A 23,276-nucleotide genomic window follows, 5' to 3' on the forward strand; every position below is an offset into this window, starting at 1 on the left:
CGCACTCAAGATCACTAGAACTGCTCCGAGTCAGCAGTCGCTATCTCGCGAATTATTAGCGCTGTGGAACCTATTGCGCACGGCTGCAAATATACACACATGATTATTTGTGATTTGTATTTAAATACGTTTGTGTGTCGATCGATAATGCTCCCAGACCTTTTAGCCGTCTTCTGTTTAGTGACTATTTTTGCAACGTTCGCTTTTCTGTCATTTGATGGTAGTATTAGGCAATTGACTGATATGTAATTATGTGTGTATATTTGCCATTGTTTTGAGTTAGTATTTTCCTAATGAAAAGTAGAGAAGATCGGCAAACAAGCAAAGCGGCGAATGCGCGTTCGTATCCTCGACACATATGGACATTTTCCAGCAGCGTTGTGCAGCGGAGCTTCGATGCGAACGCAATTGGAAGGCGGTCGGAGTGTTCACTTCATTGTCCGATTGTCTGCCGGTGCGTTTGTTTGATCGGTGCACGGGAAGATCGCGTTTGTGCAAACAGCTTTGCTTTGATATACTCACATACATGTGTGGCCGCACTACCGTGTTCAAAAGTTAAGCAAAAACAGAAGAGATTACCAAGTCACTTAAACGATTGTTTCATTGTGGCTCTTAGTTGGCAATTAATTTCGATTTATTCGCGTTGTGAAGTGTAGTTACCCGGTGTTAAATTGTAGCAAATCCACGAGCGTGCGATCTGCCATCCACGACGGCATTTCGCTGCAGCAACGGCAGCAAGTGTTTGAATAAGTGAGTCGAAACGCGTGAAGCGCGTTTGCAAGCGAATTTAAATATAAATACGACTGATTTTAATGCTTTTAAGATCCTCGCTTGTTGCAAGAGTAAAAATGAAAAAGGTGCTTATTTCAAATGTTTTAAACCATATTAATATTATATGTTCAACTTGTTTAAATTATTCTAAAACAATGGAGCATTTGCTAAAGTTTAGCATAGGGAAAGTTAGAATACTAATCATAAGTTGCTATGTGATCCTTTGTATGTTTCTTCGCCTAATTATGAATAGAATTGTATTTATGCATGGATATGTGATTCATGAGATATCCACGATACTATTGAAAATTTACTAAGTGAGTAGAATAATATGAAAGGGACAGATAGCTTGCGGGTGTAGAAGATGGATTTAAACTTGTATAATTGCTGTTACTATGTCGACCATTTTTTAATGAATTCAGAGTCTCTCCAATGCACACTGTTCCTAGCAGACACTTTACAGGCAATAATCTTGCTCATATTTATGAACCTATATGACATATGTGTACATATGTAAGTAAGTATAAGCGATCAATATGAGTTATTGAACGATATGCTTGCGTTCTGATTTGCGAGGTAAGATACATGCCCACACAAACATAAATACACACGAGTACATGTACATATGTGACATATACAAATGTTTATGTAAATTATTGTTTAACTAGCGAGAAATGCGCTTAAAAAATTTAGTTTAAATAAAAGATAAGCGGCGTTCAACCTGTGTGTTGTTTATAGTTGACACGATCGAGATATAGACAAATGTATTTATCGGATAAACAAACGCGTATTCAATATCAATTTCAATATGTCGCTCATTTCCTACACTTCGATAAAAGTATTTTATTATCATTTATTAACAAAACACTTGTGTGCATGCACTGCACATGTGTATGTACGTATGTATGTATGTGCATATCAATAAATCATAAATACATACATAGACGGACGGAATGCATAATAAATAATTACTCATATGCGCTTATGTACTCATGCACATGTAAATGCACATATGTAAATATATAAATAAAAAATAAGTGTATGTATGTATGTGTATAATACCTGTAATGTCATCAACGAACGTTTTACGTGTACAATTACCACAGCGTGGAGCAGCATTTCACCGTTGCACGGTGTTTCACGCGTACAGCCCCGATATGTCTTGCGCCCTTATCACTTTAATTGTTTATTTGGCTTTTATTTGCTCTCAAGTGTTTGTAATTTTTTTGTTATATTATTTTTTTGTAAATATGTATTATATATGTCTTTGAGTTTTTTTTTTATGAATATCAAGCAAGTGCGTTGCAACTCGAAGCATAATTCCATTTGAAGACTTTGAACCCGTAACAGTGTCATCGATTTTTATACTATACTATATATATATTTAAGTTATAGACAAGTTCGTTTTAGTTTTCTGAGGTATGTACATATAATCTCTCGAGCTCATATCAAACTCTGATCACAAAAACTATGCACGAGTTTGAATCTGGAGCCCACTAATATGTTTGATATTTTTTTAGAATAGAGCCAAGAATCATTGTTAAAGAACTCTGCTTGACGTTAGTAAAGACAAGTTAATAGTCAAATAAACCTATTACAACACATTTACCGTATAAGGCGTTAATTTTTCGAAGTTTAAGTTATTATTTTCTTTCCAACACTAAAATTCGAAGGCAAATAGGCGGCAAATGTTTTTATCAAAGTAAAGTCAAAAGTGCACACAAATAAATATACATATTTACTCATTCCTACAATTGAGCTTAACAAGAACATCTTTTTATTCTCAAATGATAATTTATTGCCATTATTGCTCGCAATCAATTAGTGTGCGAATGTGCGAATTTGTTTGTATGTATTTAAGTATAAGTACTGGGGTATTTACCTGTTTGAAAACAACAGGTTCCTTCACTAAAGAAACTCGTCGATAAGAATGGGTATTTGATAGATAAGACTCTAGAAATTTATGAATAAATTTACATAGTATTCGTCAGCGTAATTCGTCATACATGTGCATTGCTGTGTGTGTGTGTATGTACGTACTCGTATGTATATTTTCGCAATACTCATGCGAGGCAAAGGTAGAGTTTTAATTCTTTGTTTACGGATTTCCTTATCAATTTGCATGATACTTGGAAATAATTTCCCTCATACTCTCATATCAAAAAGTGAATAATTGCATGTGTGTGTGTGTGTGGTTATTTGTTGAAATTATCGATTCTGGAATTCAATAAAACTTATAAAATTAGCCATAATTGTGTATTAGTAATCATTTATTGAAAAATAGTCTGCAATTTGTTTTGTATGAACTTGTCTCTATGTGCAAACTTATTTATGGAATAACTACATTTAAAAGTGATTTAAGTGAGGATTAAATAAAAAACGTTTTCCCTCCTAGTCGCAAGATCCAGTCACTTCACCGTCTCACAGGTTGTGCAGGGGTCGCTTGAGTTGCTGGGTTGCAGGTGTGAGGTGTACCTGTCGCCGGTGTTTGAATAATTCACCCTTTTCCACAGTAAATCCATTGTTTAAACTTCAATAAATAAAGCGGGAATGTAATCAGTTCCGTTCGATATTTATATGACTTCCATTGAAGCCCATATCTTTGCCCCGCTTATCGCTTTGAATATTCTTGTTGTGAGCTTTCTCATTATGAGTAGGTAATACCTACATACCTATGAGTGTGTGTATTTACTTATATGTAAATAAGTATATATGAGAGAATGCAGCAAAATATTTTGTATTTATATTTATTCCTTTACGACGGTATTATCATGTTATTTGCTTACTTACGTTGTTGTAATTATGAAAAGCAGTAATATGATCACGTATGCCTAAATGGATATTATTGTGAAGATTGTTCGTCACTGTCCCATACAAATATATATGTACATATATATAGATATACCTCACTTTTTAGCGGACTGTTTGCTTTCCGCTTAAATCATTTTTATTTACATAAATACTTACATTCTTATATGCTCATATGAGCACTATATCACCTATCAATATTTACATGCAATGGTACAGTTTCAAGTGCTTCAAGTAAATGCTTCTCAATTACAACAACTCATCAATATTGGTAACAAAAATATACGAGTACATGAATATGACTTCAAATGCATGAATATAGTTGTGAACGACAAATAAGTTACCTACGAATGCTTCGGTTAAGTAATTACGAAGTAAACTCTTTAAGGTAATTAAATTAGATTTGATGCACCAATCATCGATCTAACTACTATGACTAGGAGGTTTCTGCTGATTTTTTTATACAGTGACTTACGGTCTTATTTTATTAGGGACTTGTGGTCCAACTCTATTGATATTGCTGTAAATTCTACAGCTGAATTTTTCGAAAGTGTGGTTTCAACGCTTTGGCAGAATACACAGAAGTCTAGTAATTCCACAATCATACTTTGTACCATCTAGAACCATGAAGACCCGATATTTAAAGGAACGCTAAATTATTCAAAAGCTAGCGCTTATATATGGATTCAGCAAAGAATCCAAAAGGAGGTAGGAATGAAGGCTTTGGTAGCACCATTAGAAAACATTTCGAAAGTAAAGCAATAACAAATTTCTATCAATGAATTAACAATATTTTACATCAGAATCTTTCAGTACACACATACATACTATAGGTAGGTATATATATATGTACAGTATATATATATGTACATATACGAGTACATATCAGTAAAAGTAATAGTGTTATAGAAGAAATTTCTATCTGTAATTGACGACGACACCGGAATAAGTCAAAAGTAAACGTTAATTTTACTTGACTACTGTGCAACATTCTTTATTGGTTCATCAGTAAAATGCGATAAACTTCAATGTACACAATCATAATTACGATGACTCTATATTTTCCGACCGTTAAGAATGCGCCGAGCGATGCCTTCTCGCCTTTACCTAGGTGCTGTATTGTAATGTGTGTGTGTGTGTACGGTTGTTTGTTTTTGCTCTGCCTTTTTACAGTTTTATCATTTTGTTGTTATTTCGTTATTCAAAGTTATGTTTCAGGTGTTGAAGTTATCTCGAAGTGTGTTTCCTTACTTTGGGACACGTTCAATGCCTTCTTAAATCCCGAACTAATTAAAATGACAAATCGTTCGGTGAGAAATGCGCGCATAAATACATAAATACATGTACATATGCATGTATGTATGCAGTGTATGTATAGGAAGTACATGAGCGCTTAATGATTTCTCGTCAGTATTTGCCCGGGCGACGAACTGCCTAAGCATTTGCTGCCAACTAAAAATTAGCCGCCTATTCTGTTGGTGCGGCAATGAATGGACATGTTTTGGTGTTTAATTCAATCAGAGTTTTATGCTCTTGTCATCGCTTACAGCCACTAAGCTGGAAAGACGATTTAAAAATTTAGAGGTGTCATGGCATTATGCCCAGAATAGAATTGAGACGAACTGTGAATTTACCAAATTAGTTTAAAACACATTCATACATATTTGTATGTATATATGTATGTATGTAAATAAAAACATGATTTAAAGGTATTTAAATAATATTATTAATTATATACACATAGGATTAGGTCTTATGTAGATCATTTACCTTTTAACTCACTGCACACACACCGACTCTTGAGCATTGTTGGGATAGCTTCTGGTTTATTTATTACCATGGAAAGCAATCAGCTTTAAAAACTTTTGCGAAGTTCTTTAAAAATTATAACTTGGCTCCTGAGTGATCATGAATATTTTCTTGGGGAAGGGTCGCTGTTTCGATAGTTCTTTCGTTCGCGGATCGCTGAATGATGTCATGACTCTAAAACACAGTTCTTGAAATATAAATGATTTATTCTTTACGAGCAGATGTCTTAAAACAACATTTGAATTAACAAAGGTCTACCTTTTAGGTACATATTTAGTCCCTAAAAAATATTGAATTATGTTACGCATCTATGTAGATATTCTCGTAATTATCGTATACATATATATAACTGTAATATCTAGCAGTCACTAACAACATTTTAAAATCTTTCCAGACTTTCAATGCAAGTAGCTAGATGGGATTGAGGAATGATCGGTGTTACTTATGACAAATAAACGGTGAATTAAATTTCGGTATGCCATTATTGCTAGCAAATTATCAGTCGAGTATAGTTGCTGCTCAAGTGGCATACGGCATGTTACTGGATTACAATAATATTTACGTGATGAATAGAATAAATGCTGATGACAAGCACGACCGCAAGCATCTTCCCCAATTGCCAGCGCAAGAGCTGTTGGATGATGAGAAGATGTCATTAACGGCATTTGGGTCGCTATCAAGAACAGCTACAGAGACATTTTATCGCCCAAATTGTGACACACCCACGTACTGTCCAAATGAGGGAGAACAGCAAATACTCGGCGGTCAATGCAATTCGCTGCCACCAAGTGGCACTGGTCCCACACCGCTTCAGTATTTAAATAATATTTTCGGGATGAAAGCTCCGTCGCAAGCAGCGTTCACTGGGTCTAATCTTACATCAGCGGACATTTTCAATATGAGAAGTTTTCCATATTCAAATGTCTTCGGACATTTTGCACCCAATCAGTGCGATAGTCAAGCTCAAGAAATATGCAGCAGTAATGCGCCCCAAAAACAACCACGTTTCGCTCTATTGTCAGCTGAGCTGCCGAGCCAATTCAATCAAGCGCCAATAGGAACTACCACTACGCCTGCGCTGAAACTTGAAGTTGATACGAATGATTCATCAATGAATACGAGTGCGCAGCACTCGTCTCTATTGGCAGCAACACTGAATGAAATAACCTACGCTCGACCGAAAGGGCCTGGAGCGACAGCAAACGCGATCACAACCGCCACCGTTGCAGCGGAAGCCACAGCCAAAGACGGAGTCTGCGGATCAGCGGTAGCCGAAAGTCCAGAAGTGGTAGCAGTTGAGGCGGCAACGACGAAACAGCCGTCAGCGGTTTCCAGTCAAAATAAGCCATCCATGCGCGGCATGCAAAACACTAATGGTCAGTTCACAATTTTCTACCTAAATTTATCTCAATTTACTCATACATACATAATTATACGAGTATTCATATGTATTTTCGCAAAGTGTTGCTCACTGAGCAATACTGTTTCATTCTTCTAAATGCTGTTTCAAGGTTAAACATTGAATGCCAGCCTGTTGGTCAGCTCGTCCGTCCGAGCTCTAATTTAATTAAAAACAGTTAGCTTCATATTTACATATATAACAGATTAGGACGTATTCGGAACTCTTGTAGGAACCTCTTAATAACTATAGACTATTCGATATTGAATTTTAATGAGCTCGATTTCGGTTGGACTTTCCTAGCGACGTACTGGTTGAAAGCAAGTTTGAGTTCGCCATTTCCTTTCAACATATATATTTTTGTTGGCCGTCAAAAATTGCAATTATCATCATTCAATGAAATTATGCTAAAATATAGAGGGGAGCCAAAATAAGCGAATAAACTTGTTCACTCTATAACAATGTAGTGGCCCACAAATATTAGTCGGTTAAAATGAAATTAAATCTTAATGTGCTTAATACGGTATGTAAATGATAGCGAGTTGGAGTCAGACATCTCACCTGCCCTGCAGGAAAATCAAATAGCTCAGTCACGTCATAGTCCTGATCCAGCTTCTGCTTTGGATTAATTGAAACAAGCTGCGCATTTTGCTTGAAAATTAAATTGCTCTTAATGTATTTGCGCAAGTGGTCAAAGTGGACTCAATAGATATCTCTGCTGGGCATTTGAGTATAACTTATCATAAGTATGTGCGTGTTGTTGCCACTGAGTACGAAAAATAATTGAAAACCTCAAAATGGCATACGATGCTTTGGTAAAGATAGCGTGTTTGAAAATTATTAATATTATGCCATTCCTACCATGGCGAGCAGCTCACCGTAGAATAGACAATGAGCCGGTGATACACATTGAAGTAGTCAGAGGCCTTAATTAAGCAACAGTCTATTTAGTGTGATGTCCGGTCTGGTGAGTACATCTGTATGCAAAAGATTAAGCAGATATTAATATGTGTGTACATATATTCATATTCATACCCATACTATGTATGACAGAACATGCATGCAATCAACGGCGTTTGAGACCCCCGCAATTGCCCGCAGTCGCTGAGACGTAAGCTCTCAAAGTTATTGGCCAAGTAAGTTTTACATCAAAACAGAGGAGGGTAAATAAACATATGCATATAAGTATGTGCAAATGTTACTGTTTTCATGTAGAATATCATACACGCATTAGTATGAAAACTACGGAAAGAGCGTGTAAAATATGCAAAGTGTGGTGGAAGAATTGGTTGGATATCTAAGCTCAGCTATTGCCAGCGGACGGTTTGTTGCTATTAGACGAAACCATTAGATGTCGGTTTTAAGTGGGATCAAACTCGGAAATTTTCTAGTGAAATTCGCACTTCGGAATCTGGTCGAAAAATAACGGAACGGCTTTAGTGTTTTAAGTATTACAGAGCTTTGACAGGTGAAAGAGGTACATGTCTAGTTATCATCGAAGTAGAGATCTGCAAATGTTGGTCCAATATTGTAGATGTTAGATCAACGAAATGAAAAGGTGAATGAAGTAGTATGGAACGGATGACTGTTGACAATGTAAGTCGGAATTCCAAAAATATGTGGAACAATAGACTAGGACCTGAACCAAAGACAGAGGATAATCATGTTATGGTCTAGATGGTCTAAATTATGAGGTTCGAACTAGATTTCTCCAAAATGTAATATGTGAACATATTTACATATGTGTATAGTTTAAACAATGTTGCTGTTGGATCATTTCAATCTTAGCTCCAATAAACTACCGTTCAAGACATATATTTGGTTAAAACAATTTTGATATGTACATACATATGTATATACACACCAAACAAAATATTGAACATTGCAAATAATTCTGAGTAATTCACCTACGTGCTCACATACACAGCAACATACCCGCCAAATCCAAATGAGCCCCGCAACTCCAAAGCCCCAACGGTACGCATAACAGATGGATACCGTATGTATGTGTATGGGTGCAGATATTTGTGTAGTTCGAAGGAAACGTGCGTACACGACAAATTATCTTCATAAATAATAGCGCCAAAATAAATGGCAAAAGAGTTGAATGGTCTCTTTGGGTCCATATGCAAAGGCAGAGCCACCGGATGGCTATTAAATAAAATCGAGCAGACGAAGTTGTGAGAATGGACGAGTATTGACTGCGCGATCAAGCGGTGATGTTTGCCAAAGCCTGTTATTAGCATTTCCGCTTTTTATTATTATTATACATATTTCGAACGGTTTTCTAGAAATAAGCCAATCATTTGCAGAGCCGCAAGGAGCGCTTAGGCAGGAGTGCGGCAAATCTAGTTGTGTTCACGAATTGCGCTAAACTATCCGCCGTCGAGGACTTCTGCCGGCAATAAAATTGGTATTCAAATTAAAATGATTCAAGAAAATGATAATTGAGACAAATAGCATACTTATACTTGATTATACATACGGAATCGCTGCCACAGCCGAGAAATCATTCTTATTCGGTTAAATATTTGAAACATTTATATATTTGTACATAAATATATACATATACATATAATCTACCCATTGGAGTTGGCTTTTATAAGAACCTTTTCATATGGCCTTTAATGTTGCATCAACAAATTAGCAAAACTGCCTTGGTGTGTTGTGTATGTTAGCCGAAGGACCAAATGCCACAAAGTACTCGAATGTAAACATATCCCACTGTATAGAAGCTTGAGCTGCAAGTTGTTGGCTGGGAGGACCGCACACCGCAGCGCTTCATTCTTGCAGCGATAAATTATGATGTGGGCTCTTACGGATTTTTGACGGCGCCGCTGTTGCTGCTGCGGCACTTGGGCTCTAATTCACTGCGCTGCGCATACGGCTAAGCAGCAGCTAACTTCGCTTTCAACACCATGCGACCGGTTCTGCATCATCTGGATTTTGTTATGTCATGCCCTGACATGCGGCGGTCCTGTCACGGTGCGCAGCAGAAGGCGCAATTCATTTCAAAGTTGAAAGCGGCGCCGTGTAATTAAATTGAGTAGCGCGCTAAAAATAATGGCTAATTTGGTTTTGACGTCTCCCGACATCTACATGCATACATACGTACAAGTGTGTGTTGGCCATGCCACGTCCTGCGCAAGTGTGTTTGTGGGCACTTTCGCGTTCATTTAAGGCTAATGGATTGGTGAAACACCTGTTTTAAAGCATTTCATGCGGTTTTCAATAAAAGCTTGTGATAATTAGCATTTACTGAATGACCTCCAGGTCCATAGGTGGGTGCATGCAAAACAAATGAATGAGCTGATCTTCAATCCTCAAACTCATCGAGCATAATTTTTTTAGCATTCGCTGGCTGCATGGCGTTTGTGCAATTTGTTTTTACTTTCTGGTGCCTGGTGGTGCTCCGCTTGCATGTGGATGCTTTGGTAAACGTTTTCCCACACTCTGCAAAGTTTTGCCAATTTACTGACACATTGTTAGCCATGAACGTTGCCGCCTCCAAACGAAATTGCGATGGTTGCATATTCATTATCATATATTTATATACAATGTATATAATGTTCGCCTATATATACATATAAATCTTAACGCTAATATTCATACGAATATTCCTTTGTACTTAGCTGCTTATATTAGCGGCAAACGCATGGCTATTTTGCGTGGAAAGAATCGGGAATATTTTTGGTTTGCAAAAAGAAAATAAATACATTTTGTCAAAAAACCCTCCCCTCCGATTTTGTGCACAATTTCACTTGACGAATCCGAATCAGAGTTCGAGTATATATCCGAGCACATCCCCCATATACCTCGACATACTACACGCACTAACTGTGGGGATCATGTTTTTATTTTGAATGTAGCACAGTGTTATTTGTTATAGAATTTCGAAGCACTTTGGAAGGTAATTCCAAATTTATACGCGTTAATGCTTCTGTAAGCTTCTGATTTTTTTAATTTGTCAAAATTTATCCACAGCTTATTTGCCCATATTAGAGTAAGTATTTTAAAATGAATATGCATAGTTAATAAATCATCTTAAGCTCAATATATAATAAACCAAGAAATTTAACATAATATGGGACTACGTGGACCTTAACGTCACTATCCGATAGGAAGGCGTTAAGCTGCTACAAATGAATGAATATCTCTTTCACATAAACCACAGCGATTAGATAAGACATTCGCTGGCGTACAGTTATTTAGTAAGAGTGAACGTAATTACGCGTATTTTTAGCGTTCTGATCGCATTTACATATCAACACATTGTTGTTGTTGTTGTTGTATTGTACAGGTGTATGTGTGTAGAATATGCCGGTATGTCTGTTGTGAAATTTATATCGTAATAGCAACATATACATATATATACATATATATGTATTTATATGAAGACCAAAGTGTGTGTGAGTGTTTTGAAATAAATTTCTTTAAAGCTCTTGTACGTGCAAGAGCAAGGTGCATATTAGCATCGCGAACAGAATTTATGACACTCAGCCGAGTCGAGTCGAGTGCACATATGCGCTTGTGTACGAGCATATACACGATTGCAGCCAGCACGAAGAGTTGCATGAATGAACCAAGAAGGGAAGCCTTCTTCATCAGGCGATATGGACAAAGCAACGACGAGCATCGTTGGCGCAGCCGCGTATGGCCAGATCGGATCGACCATGGGAATATTTGTTTCTGTGCTACGCGTACGTTACATTTAATTTGCATGAGACGTGCGGCACCATAACGTGCGCGGCAACTCATACTCATCCTGCGCGGCGACGCACATTCGAGTGTGTGTTCTGAGCTTGTGCAAGTGATCGTTTGGTTCATGTTTGGGCTACTCGCGGACTCGCGGGCTGCGTGAAGCTTCGCTTGGGCGGTAACTGGCAACCGATGGTAGGATGGGCACGAATGAGATGAACTGCACCTCGCCCCTCTCCTCACTACCTTCCTTCACGATCACTTATGGACCGTAGATGGCTTTCGTATGTACTTGCTTACATGTGTGTGTGTCAGTTGACTATCTGCTGCCGTCTTTTGTCTTTCGAAAGGCTATCATTATGATTATGACGAATATTATTCTTTTGCTTACATTTATTTCATATGGTAATACATAATAACACTTCCATTCAGATGTACATACAGACATACACGTATACAGTGCACTCGCGAAATTTCGAACGTTGAAATATATCAACTAGAGCTGATAGAGACAAACTGATTACAGATTTGAATTCAGCACGCCCAAATTAACTAGAATCAGTTAATAATTTAAAATAAGCAAATATTTTTTTTTAATTTTGTCGGACTGTGTAATTGCTGCAATTAATAATTATGCTAAATAAATCTATTATACAGAACTGTCGTAACGGATTCTTTGTCGCACTTGTTGTAAAGAGATTGGTTTTGAAAAATGCTCAGATTGAAGTGACATAATCAATTATCCATGTAAGACTAATATAGTTCTTTTCACTATCATTCACTTGAAAATACAAAACTGGTCAACAAATCTTTTGGCTCAAAGTAAAACCCGTAGAGACGGTAAAACAAATGTGAAGGAAGTTCCAGCTGTCAGAACTAATAATAATTATAATATTACAATAAGAGAGCGATAAAGATTTTCTTGTTGAAAAGAGTGCCAATTTTCAAAAATGCAGGAAAAATAATTGAATACATTTTGGTTTCATATTCGCAATCGCATGCTATTTCTGACCAACAATTCTCTTTCTTTAAATGCAGATCCACACGTCTGCAATAAACAAATTGAGCTATTTACTCACAAATCGCAAATTGCCACTTTCGTTCATTAACTTTTGCATTCCACCAGTTGGTTGATTGTTGTTGTTTTTTGTTATTGTAGTGCCCCGGCACGGCAGTCAACATAAAGTGACGATTCGTCAACGCCACAAAGCTAGACAAGACACTACAAAATGAATGACACAAACATACACACACATACACCAGCACACAACAAAGGCTCACGCGACCAAAAGTATACATGTAACTGTGTGAGTGTGTGTGTGTGTGGAGTTAAAAGTGATATAAGATACAGCCAAGTAGTAGGCAACTACAATAAGTGTGGTGAATTATGAAATGAGTGTTGTAAGTGTTGCATTTACCAAGGAAGGGAGGGGAGTGCAAAAAGCTGTGGCAAAATTAATATGAACAAGTAAGAGGAGAAATAAATAACTTAATAAATAATAATTATTTGCCATAAATGCATAAAGTTGTTGTTTCTTTCCATGTGTTAGCCTCGACTTTGCACTTCTTCTGGCAAGGTCAGATGATTCTACAAAAACTGCAACGTCATTCCTCACAAGTAGATTTTGAATCTTGACTCAACAAAGGTGTATGCTTTAACATGGGGTTAAGGATCTCTTCGCAAAGCCATCTAATGTCATCCGTATTGGATGTCATAAACCCGATAAATGTTGACCACCTTATTGAGTTTGTTTCGAAGTTGAATTTTTTTAGTTCTTCGACTATTCATAACTCCGTATCTATAAGATTGTATTCCTACTTAATTTTTTCTTAGAGAGCATATCATGCGCGTTCATGCAATTTCCTGATCAAATATTTCTTGCAGAGACTTTATTCAAGCCAAGAGTCAAAGTAATGGAAATGCTAATTTAAAATGTAATTCCAAGCATCTGATTACCAGTATTTCTATTACTTACTTATAAATTCAAAAAAATTGGACTGTTTTTATGTGAATAGTCGTATGTACGTACTAATGTAATCATAAAATATATTCGCATATAAAATACGTATTCTTAGCGGAAAGCTTAAAGAAAAACCAAAAACAAAAAATATGTAACGAAAAATTTCGCTGACACGCAGCTCTGCATTTGCACAGCTCGTAGTTTTTCTTGGTAAGTGTTCAAGAGCCAAAACTAATTATAATTGACAGGCAATATCTGTCGAATAGTTGCACTTATGCATGCATACATACATACATACCAGTATGAACAAACTTAGCTGCGCACACTCTAAGCAAGCTTCCAAGAGGTACATAGATACATACATAGGTGTACGAGTATGTGACTACATGGCTGAGCTCATTACAACAGAAGCGATTGCATTTACACTGGAGACAATAATTTGCAACCTAACTGAGAGCACGTTGGTAACAATTATTTATTTCTGCAGAGTAATTAGTTAAGCTGACGGCCCAAAGCTGCAATAGAAAATATAAAAAACAACTATAACATCAATGACGGCAGTAGTAACAATATTAATGCGGAGTTGGTAAAAGTAAAATACTTTCTTAATTACCCAGCAATGCACTGTCATATTGAAATCTCCAACTCGAATCGCAGCGTTTTCAAAGCCCCATTTTTTTTACCCAGCCATGATGTTGTCGCAAATGCCTGACTACTCGTGTAAAGAACGGGTTACACCCAATGGTCAATGGTCAAGCCCCGTTTGGGCGTATTCACAGTTAGGCAAACATTTCCCTTTATTATGTCCGTTATGGTCATGGTTGGGTACCCTGAATGTTCTTAGGGTTTACGGGTTACATACATATCGGTGAGAATTCTCTTTTGGTTTACTGCAGAAAGAACTGAGTTCTTTAACAAAGGCAGTGCTTGAGACGAACTATTGATTCAGAGTACGAGTCCCGTTATCCTTTATTATGTATAATTCGAATAACATTTAGGAAGAGATTAACTGGATTCTTCAATCACAGGCCTTTGAAGAAATGAATCCATTTGAATTCAGAGCAATTTAATTATGTATGTATGTATCTAAGTATATGAATTAGGCTTTTATAAATAGATATAAATATTCTCCTCCCAGTAAAGTAACCGTAACTATTCTGCAAAAACAAGAGAAATTAAGGTAATAACAGGAATTAACATCCACAAACCGTTTTTAATTATTGGATAGAAGAAATTAATTACCCACGCACCTTCTCAGCTCCGATATAATGATTTCTTACGAATTTACATACTGACACACACACACACACATACATATGTACATATGTACACATATGCGTATGCAGGTAAGTGCAACGCAACCAATGCTCGCAACAAATTCGCTTAAGTCTGTATGTATGTATGTACGTATGTGAGTGAGTGAGTGAGTGTTTTTGCACGAAAAAATGCTGACAAAACAATGGTTGCATTCAACACTGTTATTTTACAATTCGCTGCACACATTTTACAATAAACGCAACGCACATTTGCATTCAGGGTTAAATTTCATTTTTTTAATTGTTGTTGCAAAATTGTTGTTGGAGAAACGACGCATCTGCAACAACAACAGCAGCAGCAACTGCAAGTGCAAGCCAACGGCAACTCACACACGCACACATACACCGCTTACGAGCAATGTTAGATGTTTCTGTTATGTTGGACTTATTGGCAGTAATTAGCATGCAAAATCATTAACATACAATTAATTACAGCGCCGCAAAGAGTAGAGAAGCGCAAGCAGGCGCAGCAGGGGGGCAGTGACTTAGGCGGAGGCGTAATTGGGGCATTGAGCGTATGTTAACAAAAACTGACTGCATGTTGCGCTCATCATTTCGCAGACATGCCTTTCTATGCTTCGAGGAATCGTGCGTACTGCAGACTGCAGACACTCACGAACGCTGAACCACCGGTTGGATGTGGGCGGTGTTGAGCGGGACGGGGGCATACTGCATGCAAAACAGTTGCAAATAACATGAAATATTTCACTAATCACCATACAGAGGAAAGTTTTTGAACACACAGAGCCCCAGAGTGTGTATGTACTTACAGTAGCTGGTAATGAAGAAGGCTGGCTTGAGCTTGAGTTACTCGCGTAGCACTTGACGCATAACTTCACATAAAACAAAGAGTTGTGTTACTCTTCATTTAAATCAGGTATTAGTAAGCCAAAGGAAGGCGCTACTGAATAAACATTTATGTTTTGTAGTTAGACCTAACCTTAAAAAAACTCATCAGACTATTGCTTCGTAAGAATGGATATGGATATAGCGTGAGGTAATTTTTGGTTTATTGAAAAATATTATTCAAATAGAGAGTGACAAAATTATAATTTAAAAACATTGATTTCTATGAAATGAAACGAACTTTTCAGCCCTCCTCTTAAGTTCTGTAAAACCAATTTTCATGGACCATCCATTAAAATTTGTTGGATCCAGCACACCCTTGTCGGGAATTAAATCTGTAGCGAAGGTATTCAGTGGTTATGGGTGTAATAAAACTGTTTTCTTTATTAACAAACTAGCCGACAGCTCCGGCTTCGCACGGGTTTAAACAAACATTTCAAATGTTATAAATTTTTACACACGCTCTCATACAGAGTATTAAGTACATACATATTTCTCTTTTTTTGTTCATTTAAAGAAGCTAAATGAAGAAAATTCGAGCATGAAATTATATTATATTTGTAATGAGTTAATTCATGATTACGACCTCTAGTCTTTGGTGTCCGATTTCTTTCTCTCGGATTATGAAGCGAGCTTGTATATTTTTAGCATTTTGACGATTTTCAGTTTCAGATTAAGATTCTCCATCACAGAGTCTTTTCCGTTTCCAAATGCCCCATTTTCGATTCCGGAAACCCATGTCAGGTTACGCAAGGTCCAGTTCCATAGTTCATATCCCGTTACCCCATATCCGGTTCCGGTAGCATATTTATCCATGTCTGGTCCCGGATGCCCCATTTCCGGTCCCGACAACATCATATCTCGTTACCCCACATCCGGTTCCGATAGCATATTTATCCATATCCGGTTCCGGATGCCCATTCTCCGGTTCCGGTTACATGATATCCGGTTACCCCATGAGGTCAATGACCCCACCCTGATCACGTGATGACATTCCAAGATCACGTGATATTTTTGTTTACAGGTCAAAGACCCTGTTCAGATCACGTGAAGTCACATCAAGGCCACGTGATATATTTTTTTACATTTTTGAGAGAGGTCAATGACCCCACCCTGATCACGTTAGGTCATTTCAAGGTCACGTGATATTCTCGTTTACAGGTCATTGACCCCGCCCTGATCACGTGATGTAAATTCAAAGTCACGTGATATTTTTGTTTACATTTTTAATGAGGTCAATGACCCCACACAGGACACGTGATGTCAATTCAAGGTCTCGTGATATTTTTGATTACAGGTCATTGTCCTCGCCCAGATAACGTGATGGTACACCAAGGTCACGTGATATTTTTGTTTACATTTGTGAGTGAGGATAATGACCCCACCCTGATCACGTGATGACATTCCAAGGTCACGTGATATTCTTGTTTACAAGTCATTGACCCCACCCTGATCACGTGATGTCAATTCAAAGTCACGTGATATATTTGTTTACAGGTCAATGACCCCACCCTGATCACGTGATGGTACACCAAGGTCACGTGATATTTTTGTTTACATTTGTGAGTGAGGTTAATGACCCCACCCTGATCACGTGATGACATTCCAAGGTCACGTGATATTCTTGTTTACAGGTCAATGGACCCGCCCAGATCACGTGATGGTACACCAAGGTCACGTGATATTTTTGTTTACATTTGTGAGTGAAGTTAATGACCCCACCCTGATCACGTGATGACATTCCAAGGTCACGTGATATTCATGTTTACAGGTCATTGACCCCACCCTGATCACGTGATGTCAATTCAAAGTCACGTGATATATTTGTTTACAGGTCAATGACGCCACCCTGATCACGTGAGGTAATTTCAAGATCACTTGATTTTTTTGTTTACAGGTCAATGACCCTGAAAACAACCTGATCACGTGATGTCATTTCAAGGTCAAGACCGATCCGGCTTCGCACGGGTTTAAACAAACATTTCAAATGTTACAAATTTTTACACACGCTCCCATACATATGTACATATGTATAATATGTTCTCCCCCTTTCTTGCATGGGTTCATTTAAAAAAGTAAAATGCAGAAAATTCGAGCATGAAATTATATTTATTTGTAATGAGCTAAATCATGATTACGACCTCTAGTTTTTGGTGTCCGATGTCTTTCTCTCGGATTATGAAGCAAGCTCGTATATTTCTAATATTTTGACGATTTTCAGTTTCAGGTTAAGATTCTCCATCACGGAGTCTTTTTGATACCCTCACCTGGGAACTATTTCCAAAAAGTTTAGATTATAGCAATAAATATAGCCTATGTTACTCGAGATGAATGTAGCTTTCGAATGGCGAAAGAATTTTTGAAATCGGCACAGTAGTTTTTGATTTTATTCATTACACACAAATATACAAATCTTTCATCTTTATAACAGTAGTATAGATTATTGCAATTTAAGTAATTCTCTATTATTTGATTGCTCTCAAAAATTTAATATAGAAAACCTTTTTTATCAGAAAGAAAAATATAAGCTTATGCTAGTATTTTCTATATTTTTGAATTCCAAGCATGGAGTGCAAGTATAGTCTGTATAGTCAAAGCTATCTTATACCAGAAAACATATTTATATAGCTGTCTTCAATTGACTTTATTCAAGGTGCAGAAATGATTTCCCTTTTAATATTTTCGGGTTTCCAACGCTGTTGAGTGCTTATTTGCGAAACCCGATACAAAAGTGTATGCAAACAAACGCATAAATGAAAGTAAATAGCATCTGGATTGTAGTTGTTTGTATGTATATAGGCGCATATTCAGATGCTCCACTTTTAACTATTATACAAACACGGGTTAGTAATATGACAGTACAATCCTTTTGCGTGTGAAGCACGCGCCAACTAGGACTACATATGAGGATAATCACATTGGCAACTGTACAGCGACTGGATCTACACAATGATTATTTTAGTGGTGTATGTGTCAGAGATATGTACATACACATTCACATACATATGTGTATTGAATGTTGTAACAAACGTTAAATGAAGATAAATGGCCACAGTATGAAATTTAAAATCCATTCAGTCAAACTTAGGTGTACATATGTACTTGTATTGTAGTATGTAGATATGTATGTATGTGCGGCGCGTGCACAGATCGCTGCAGATCACAGTATCCACTTTTAGTTTCATCAAACGTTTACTCCTTTTATCACTTCGCTTTTGCCTTTGTGTGTGTGTGTGTGTGTGTGTGTGCGTGTGATTACCAGCGTAATGTGCGCGGAATGAAAGTAACCCTTAAATTGTTGAATTGTGGTAGAGGTACAATAACGCGTGCGCCGTATTGGGTTACATAACAACCAAGTAAACGTATGAGTAGTTGCGCATGCGCAGCACACGGCAGCTTTGCAGCGACACTAGCAATCCTAGCGATTCCGTCGTGTTGACATATGGTACGAGTTCATCGATCAGTGGTGCTTTCCCTCTTCCTTGATAACGCCCTAATAGGGCTACAATACTGGAACGATCGCAGCGCCGATATAGGAAGCGGCTCGGGAGCACGCGTCGCCCGAATCAATATGAGCACATGACGATGTTTATTCGATTTGTCTGTTGCCTATTTTCATGTTTTTTTTTTATTCGGCGAATCCTTTCTGCACGGCCTTATTGTCGGCCTTTGTAACATTTTTTAGGCGCTGATCATCTGACACTGCCAGCATTCAGTTGTGGCTACTATTTTATGAATTTAAAAAACGTATAAGTATATGTATGTGTCTATAAATGTGTGTGTATTCGAATGATGTTCTGTGTGTATGTACATGTATGAAGATGTGTGGTTGTGTGTCGAACTGCATGTTCTATCGATTTGCCTACAAAAGGTTTATAAAGACACACACACACACACACACACACATGTATAGATATTTTTCACATTTATCACTAAATGCTGTCAATGTAATTTAATTTTTTAGGATTTTCATTGGTTGCAATGTTATGTGGAAATCCTTTGAAAAAAACACGACATCAAATCTTTCACTTTGTATATGTACGTGTGTATTCGCGTATGTAGATGCCAGTGGAATCGTGAAATCAAATGCAAAATAGGGTTGATATGCACGGTTGAAAGGGTGGTTCGCTGCCACCCTTTTCAAATTATTTTATTATTTGATTTCAATGCAATGGATTCTGTGAATCTGCAGCTGCCACTTTCATTCGCATACGCGTGCGCGAATGTGTTTTTTTTTTTCATATTATTTGATTACAAACGGATATTCATTAAAAAATGGAAGTTTGGAGTAAATACCTACATATGTATGTACATACATATATTACATTTATATGTACATATATTGTTGTATATAAAACTAAATATTCTCAATTCCTAAACAAATATGTAAATATATCGAGATTTGTTAACAATGAAAATCGACAGTAATTTTTTGGCGAAGATTATCATTCGTAATAAGCGGTACTTTGCATATAGAAATCTATCTGCTCTAATATTCACACGAATTCATTCATGTGCGAGTTCAAAAACCTCGAAAGCGCCAACATTATATTATGCACTTGTGTGTAGAAACCGCCGTTGTAGCGCTGCGCAATTCTTCCAATTTCACTCCAGCTTATTATTATTGCTCAAAATAGTTAAAAAGAGAAGCAGTAAGTTATTGTGACTTAGCACGCAAAAAATCTCGCTTCGGTGACTGGAGATAGCATGCGCACACACACACACATACATACAAACAGACAAGCAAACATACAGAGCAATGCAATTATTTATACGAATGTATAGAGATACTCCCCGCCAAAATGCACCACTTCTCTGTCGAGGCAATAAAAAGTTGGCTTTGGTAGATTTTGCATATTTGCAGACTTTCAGCGTTCGTTTGCTGCGTGCTAGGTGCTAGCCATGGAAGACACCTCAGCATTTTGCGAACGATTCTAATTACTACATTTGCATACTCATACATGTGTATGTAAATGTGTGTGTACGATTTTATTAGGCAATAATTAATTGCAACCGGTTTTAGCCATAATATAAGCATTTTCCAGAATGCCCGACTCTTTGTTAAACGGGGCTTCAAAGTCCAACTGGGACTTCTGGGTTAAAGAAACAATAAAAGATTTTAGTTTGGAAAATATAATGGATCTCGAAATGTCTATTTCCATTATATATTTTATATTTTTACATTCAAAGGTGAATACGAGTATATTGAGAGCATTGGAGCAGCAATCGGCCGATTTGCGTAATAAATGTGAGAAACAAATTCACAAATCCTGACTGGAAGTGCATTTGTTCACCTGAACCTTCTTTTGCAGATCATTTGCATTGTGAACTGCTCTGCATCGGCAGGATATTCGAAGAAAGACACAAAGGCAAGGATAATTTGAAGAGTAAATCATTGCTGCGTGAATAGAAGTGCAAAATAATAATGAGGAAGATAAATAGGAGTGCATACACTCACTTTTACTTGCGAATGCATACACTCATACATAAGTGTGTGTGTGTCTCGGTGCGTGTGCATTAGACACTTTCAGGGGTTCCTCCCAGTTTGTCGTTTGAGAAACCTGCCGTTCCCACGCTGGCAAGGTGCCTTTGCCTTTACGAGCTGACAATAGATGGCGTTCATATATATAGCTACTGTTGTTGTTGTATCGCCAATGTACAGTGACTTTGATTTACACCTGGCCATAACCATGCAAACATCGGCTTTGTTGTAATCACATTGTGTCTTTGGCATTCTTCTCCAGCCAAATTAATAGCAATTTTTCAATTGTTGCACATTCATAAAATAACAACAACAACAAATAATTTTTAAGTGAATGCATAAGTAGTTGTACGCAATTGTTTTTGCAGCTATTCGATAAAATTTAGTTTTACGTAAAGCGTCACACAAGAACTGCAGCAGCTGGGCAGCAAGGACCCGAAGAAAGTTCGACAAATTTTGAATTCTCTCCTATGAATACCTTAAGTCGAATCAAAAAAATTTGAAAAGATTCAATGAAGAGAAAGTGCAGAGGCTAGAGATGTAGACTGGTCCGAAGATTATAAATTGAAAAGAAACAAATTAGAAACATTTTGAATTTTACTAAAATCCTTTTTGAGTAACAATTTAACCCATTATACTATTTTTTACTACCTTCAAATGCCGAATTTCACTAATGCTTCCATGTAAGAATATTATATAAAAATCTGTATATGTAAATACGCAGATACACACACATTATCGCCCACTAATACTTACGCATGCGATTATGCATTTGATTGGAGTTTTTTATCGCTTGATTTTGATTTGATGGCATTTGGCCCTTCGGCAGTGAGCGTTGCTGCCTATAACGGCATGATGTTTTTTATGTACACATATATATGTATATGCATACTCGTATATGTAAATCCACCCCTTTTTGAGCTTTCTTGCGTATGCAGAGTAGAGGCAAAGGGTTGCTCTGCCTGCTCGTTTTGCATTTGGCGGCAAGTGAAACGGCAGCAGCGCTTGCAATGGCATGCATCAGTGTGTGTCTGTGAGGCGCTTTGATTTGAGCAGAATACAACAACAGGCATTAGGCGAGCATGTGTGCGTGCCGTGGCTGCTTTTTTATTGTAGATTATGTAAATTTCAACCCTTCTGCAATTTGAATATCCTTTGCTTATTTTTTAAATGCACGTTAGCCATTGGTTGTTTTTTAACAGTTTGTATGCCCTATATACTGAGTACTGGTATGGAAGTAAAATCACAGACATGTTGGATTTTTGCATCCTAATTTTTGTTTTTCAAAATGGAGTTTTGTAGCATAGTGGTTTGCGGAGAATGCTTGGTTAAAATAAAATCTTACACAATTATATTTGCTCAGCTGTATAATATACATGCATATATAAGTATGCTAATGTGTTTTGGAGAAGCTTCGTTCATACATATATAGCTAGATTATTGGTGAGCTTTTGTAAGGGCAAGAAGTGATAAAAAACATAAATTAAAGTAAATATCTGCTTACTTCCTCTTGAAAAATCATCGCTGGACGTTGAGCGTTGCCACTCACTTATCCAAATTTAGGCCTTTTACTTTGGATTATTATATTGAATTCTATACATACATTATGGCTAAATTCTATCTTCATCCTGATCATTTTGATTTAAATAATATTTTATTTGCTACAAACAACCGTTTAACGAAAGTACTATTAAGGGGAACTAAAGTGGCGCATACTTATAGTGTATAGTGCATACTTATATTGTAGGGTTTCAGTCTTTCAAAGAGATGAAAAAAAATTTATTTTGGACCTTTTTATTTCATTCAAGATTCTCTAAGATTGATTTTTGCATATTTATAATCCGAATAATGTTTATATGACGGCAAACTAAAATTCTTTATTATTGAAAATTATTTCTAGAATTATTCAAAATCTCTTTAAAATTAATGACTTACTTACTTACTAATAATTGTATATAATTTTGTGTTTACATCCGTGAGAGAAATATATATTTTGCGAAAAATTTCCGTTACACAGCAAAGTCACTTGAGAAATTTTCAAATTTTTGCTGCGGGCAAAAAGTTGCAGAACGCTAAGAAATATTCACAAACCCACTAACGCATATGTACATATATACATATCTACAGACATCCCATATATCATGCATGTGAATATGTAGATGCCCGCACATGCTTGTGAACCCAGT

General features: G+C 37.0%; 1 protein-coding gene across 2 annotated transcripts in view; it reads left to right on the top strand.

Moving 5' to 3' along the window:
* Positions 1–204: 204 nt before the first annotated feature.
* Positions 205–23,276, top strand: part of LOC105209667 (protein nubbin) — a 37,985-nt gene continuing 14,913 nt past the window's right edge. The window contains exons 1-2 of one of the 2 annotated variants that reach the window (XM_011180201.3): positions 205–857; positions 5,783–6,764. In XM_011180201.3, coding sequence (XP_011178503.1) covers positions 5,864–6,764 — 901 coding nt within the window. In that variant the 5' untranslated portion in view covers positions 205–857; positions 5,783–5,863. The remainder of the gene's footprint in view (positions 858–5,782; positions 6,765–23,276) is intronic. The other variant, XM_011180202.3, reaches the window with a different exon arrangement.

This window comes from Zeugodacus cucurbitae, chromosome 3, assembly GCF_028554725.1.
Source record: "Zeugodacus cucurbitae isolate PBARC_wt_2022May chromosome 3, idZeuCucr1.2, whole genome shotgun sequence".
Lineage (NCBI taxonomy): Eukaryota > Metazoa > Arthropoda > Insecta > Diptera > Tephritidae > Zeugodacus > Zeugodacus cucurbitae.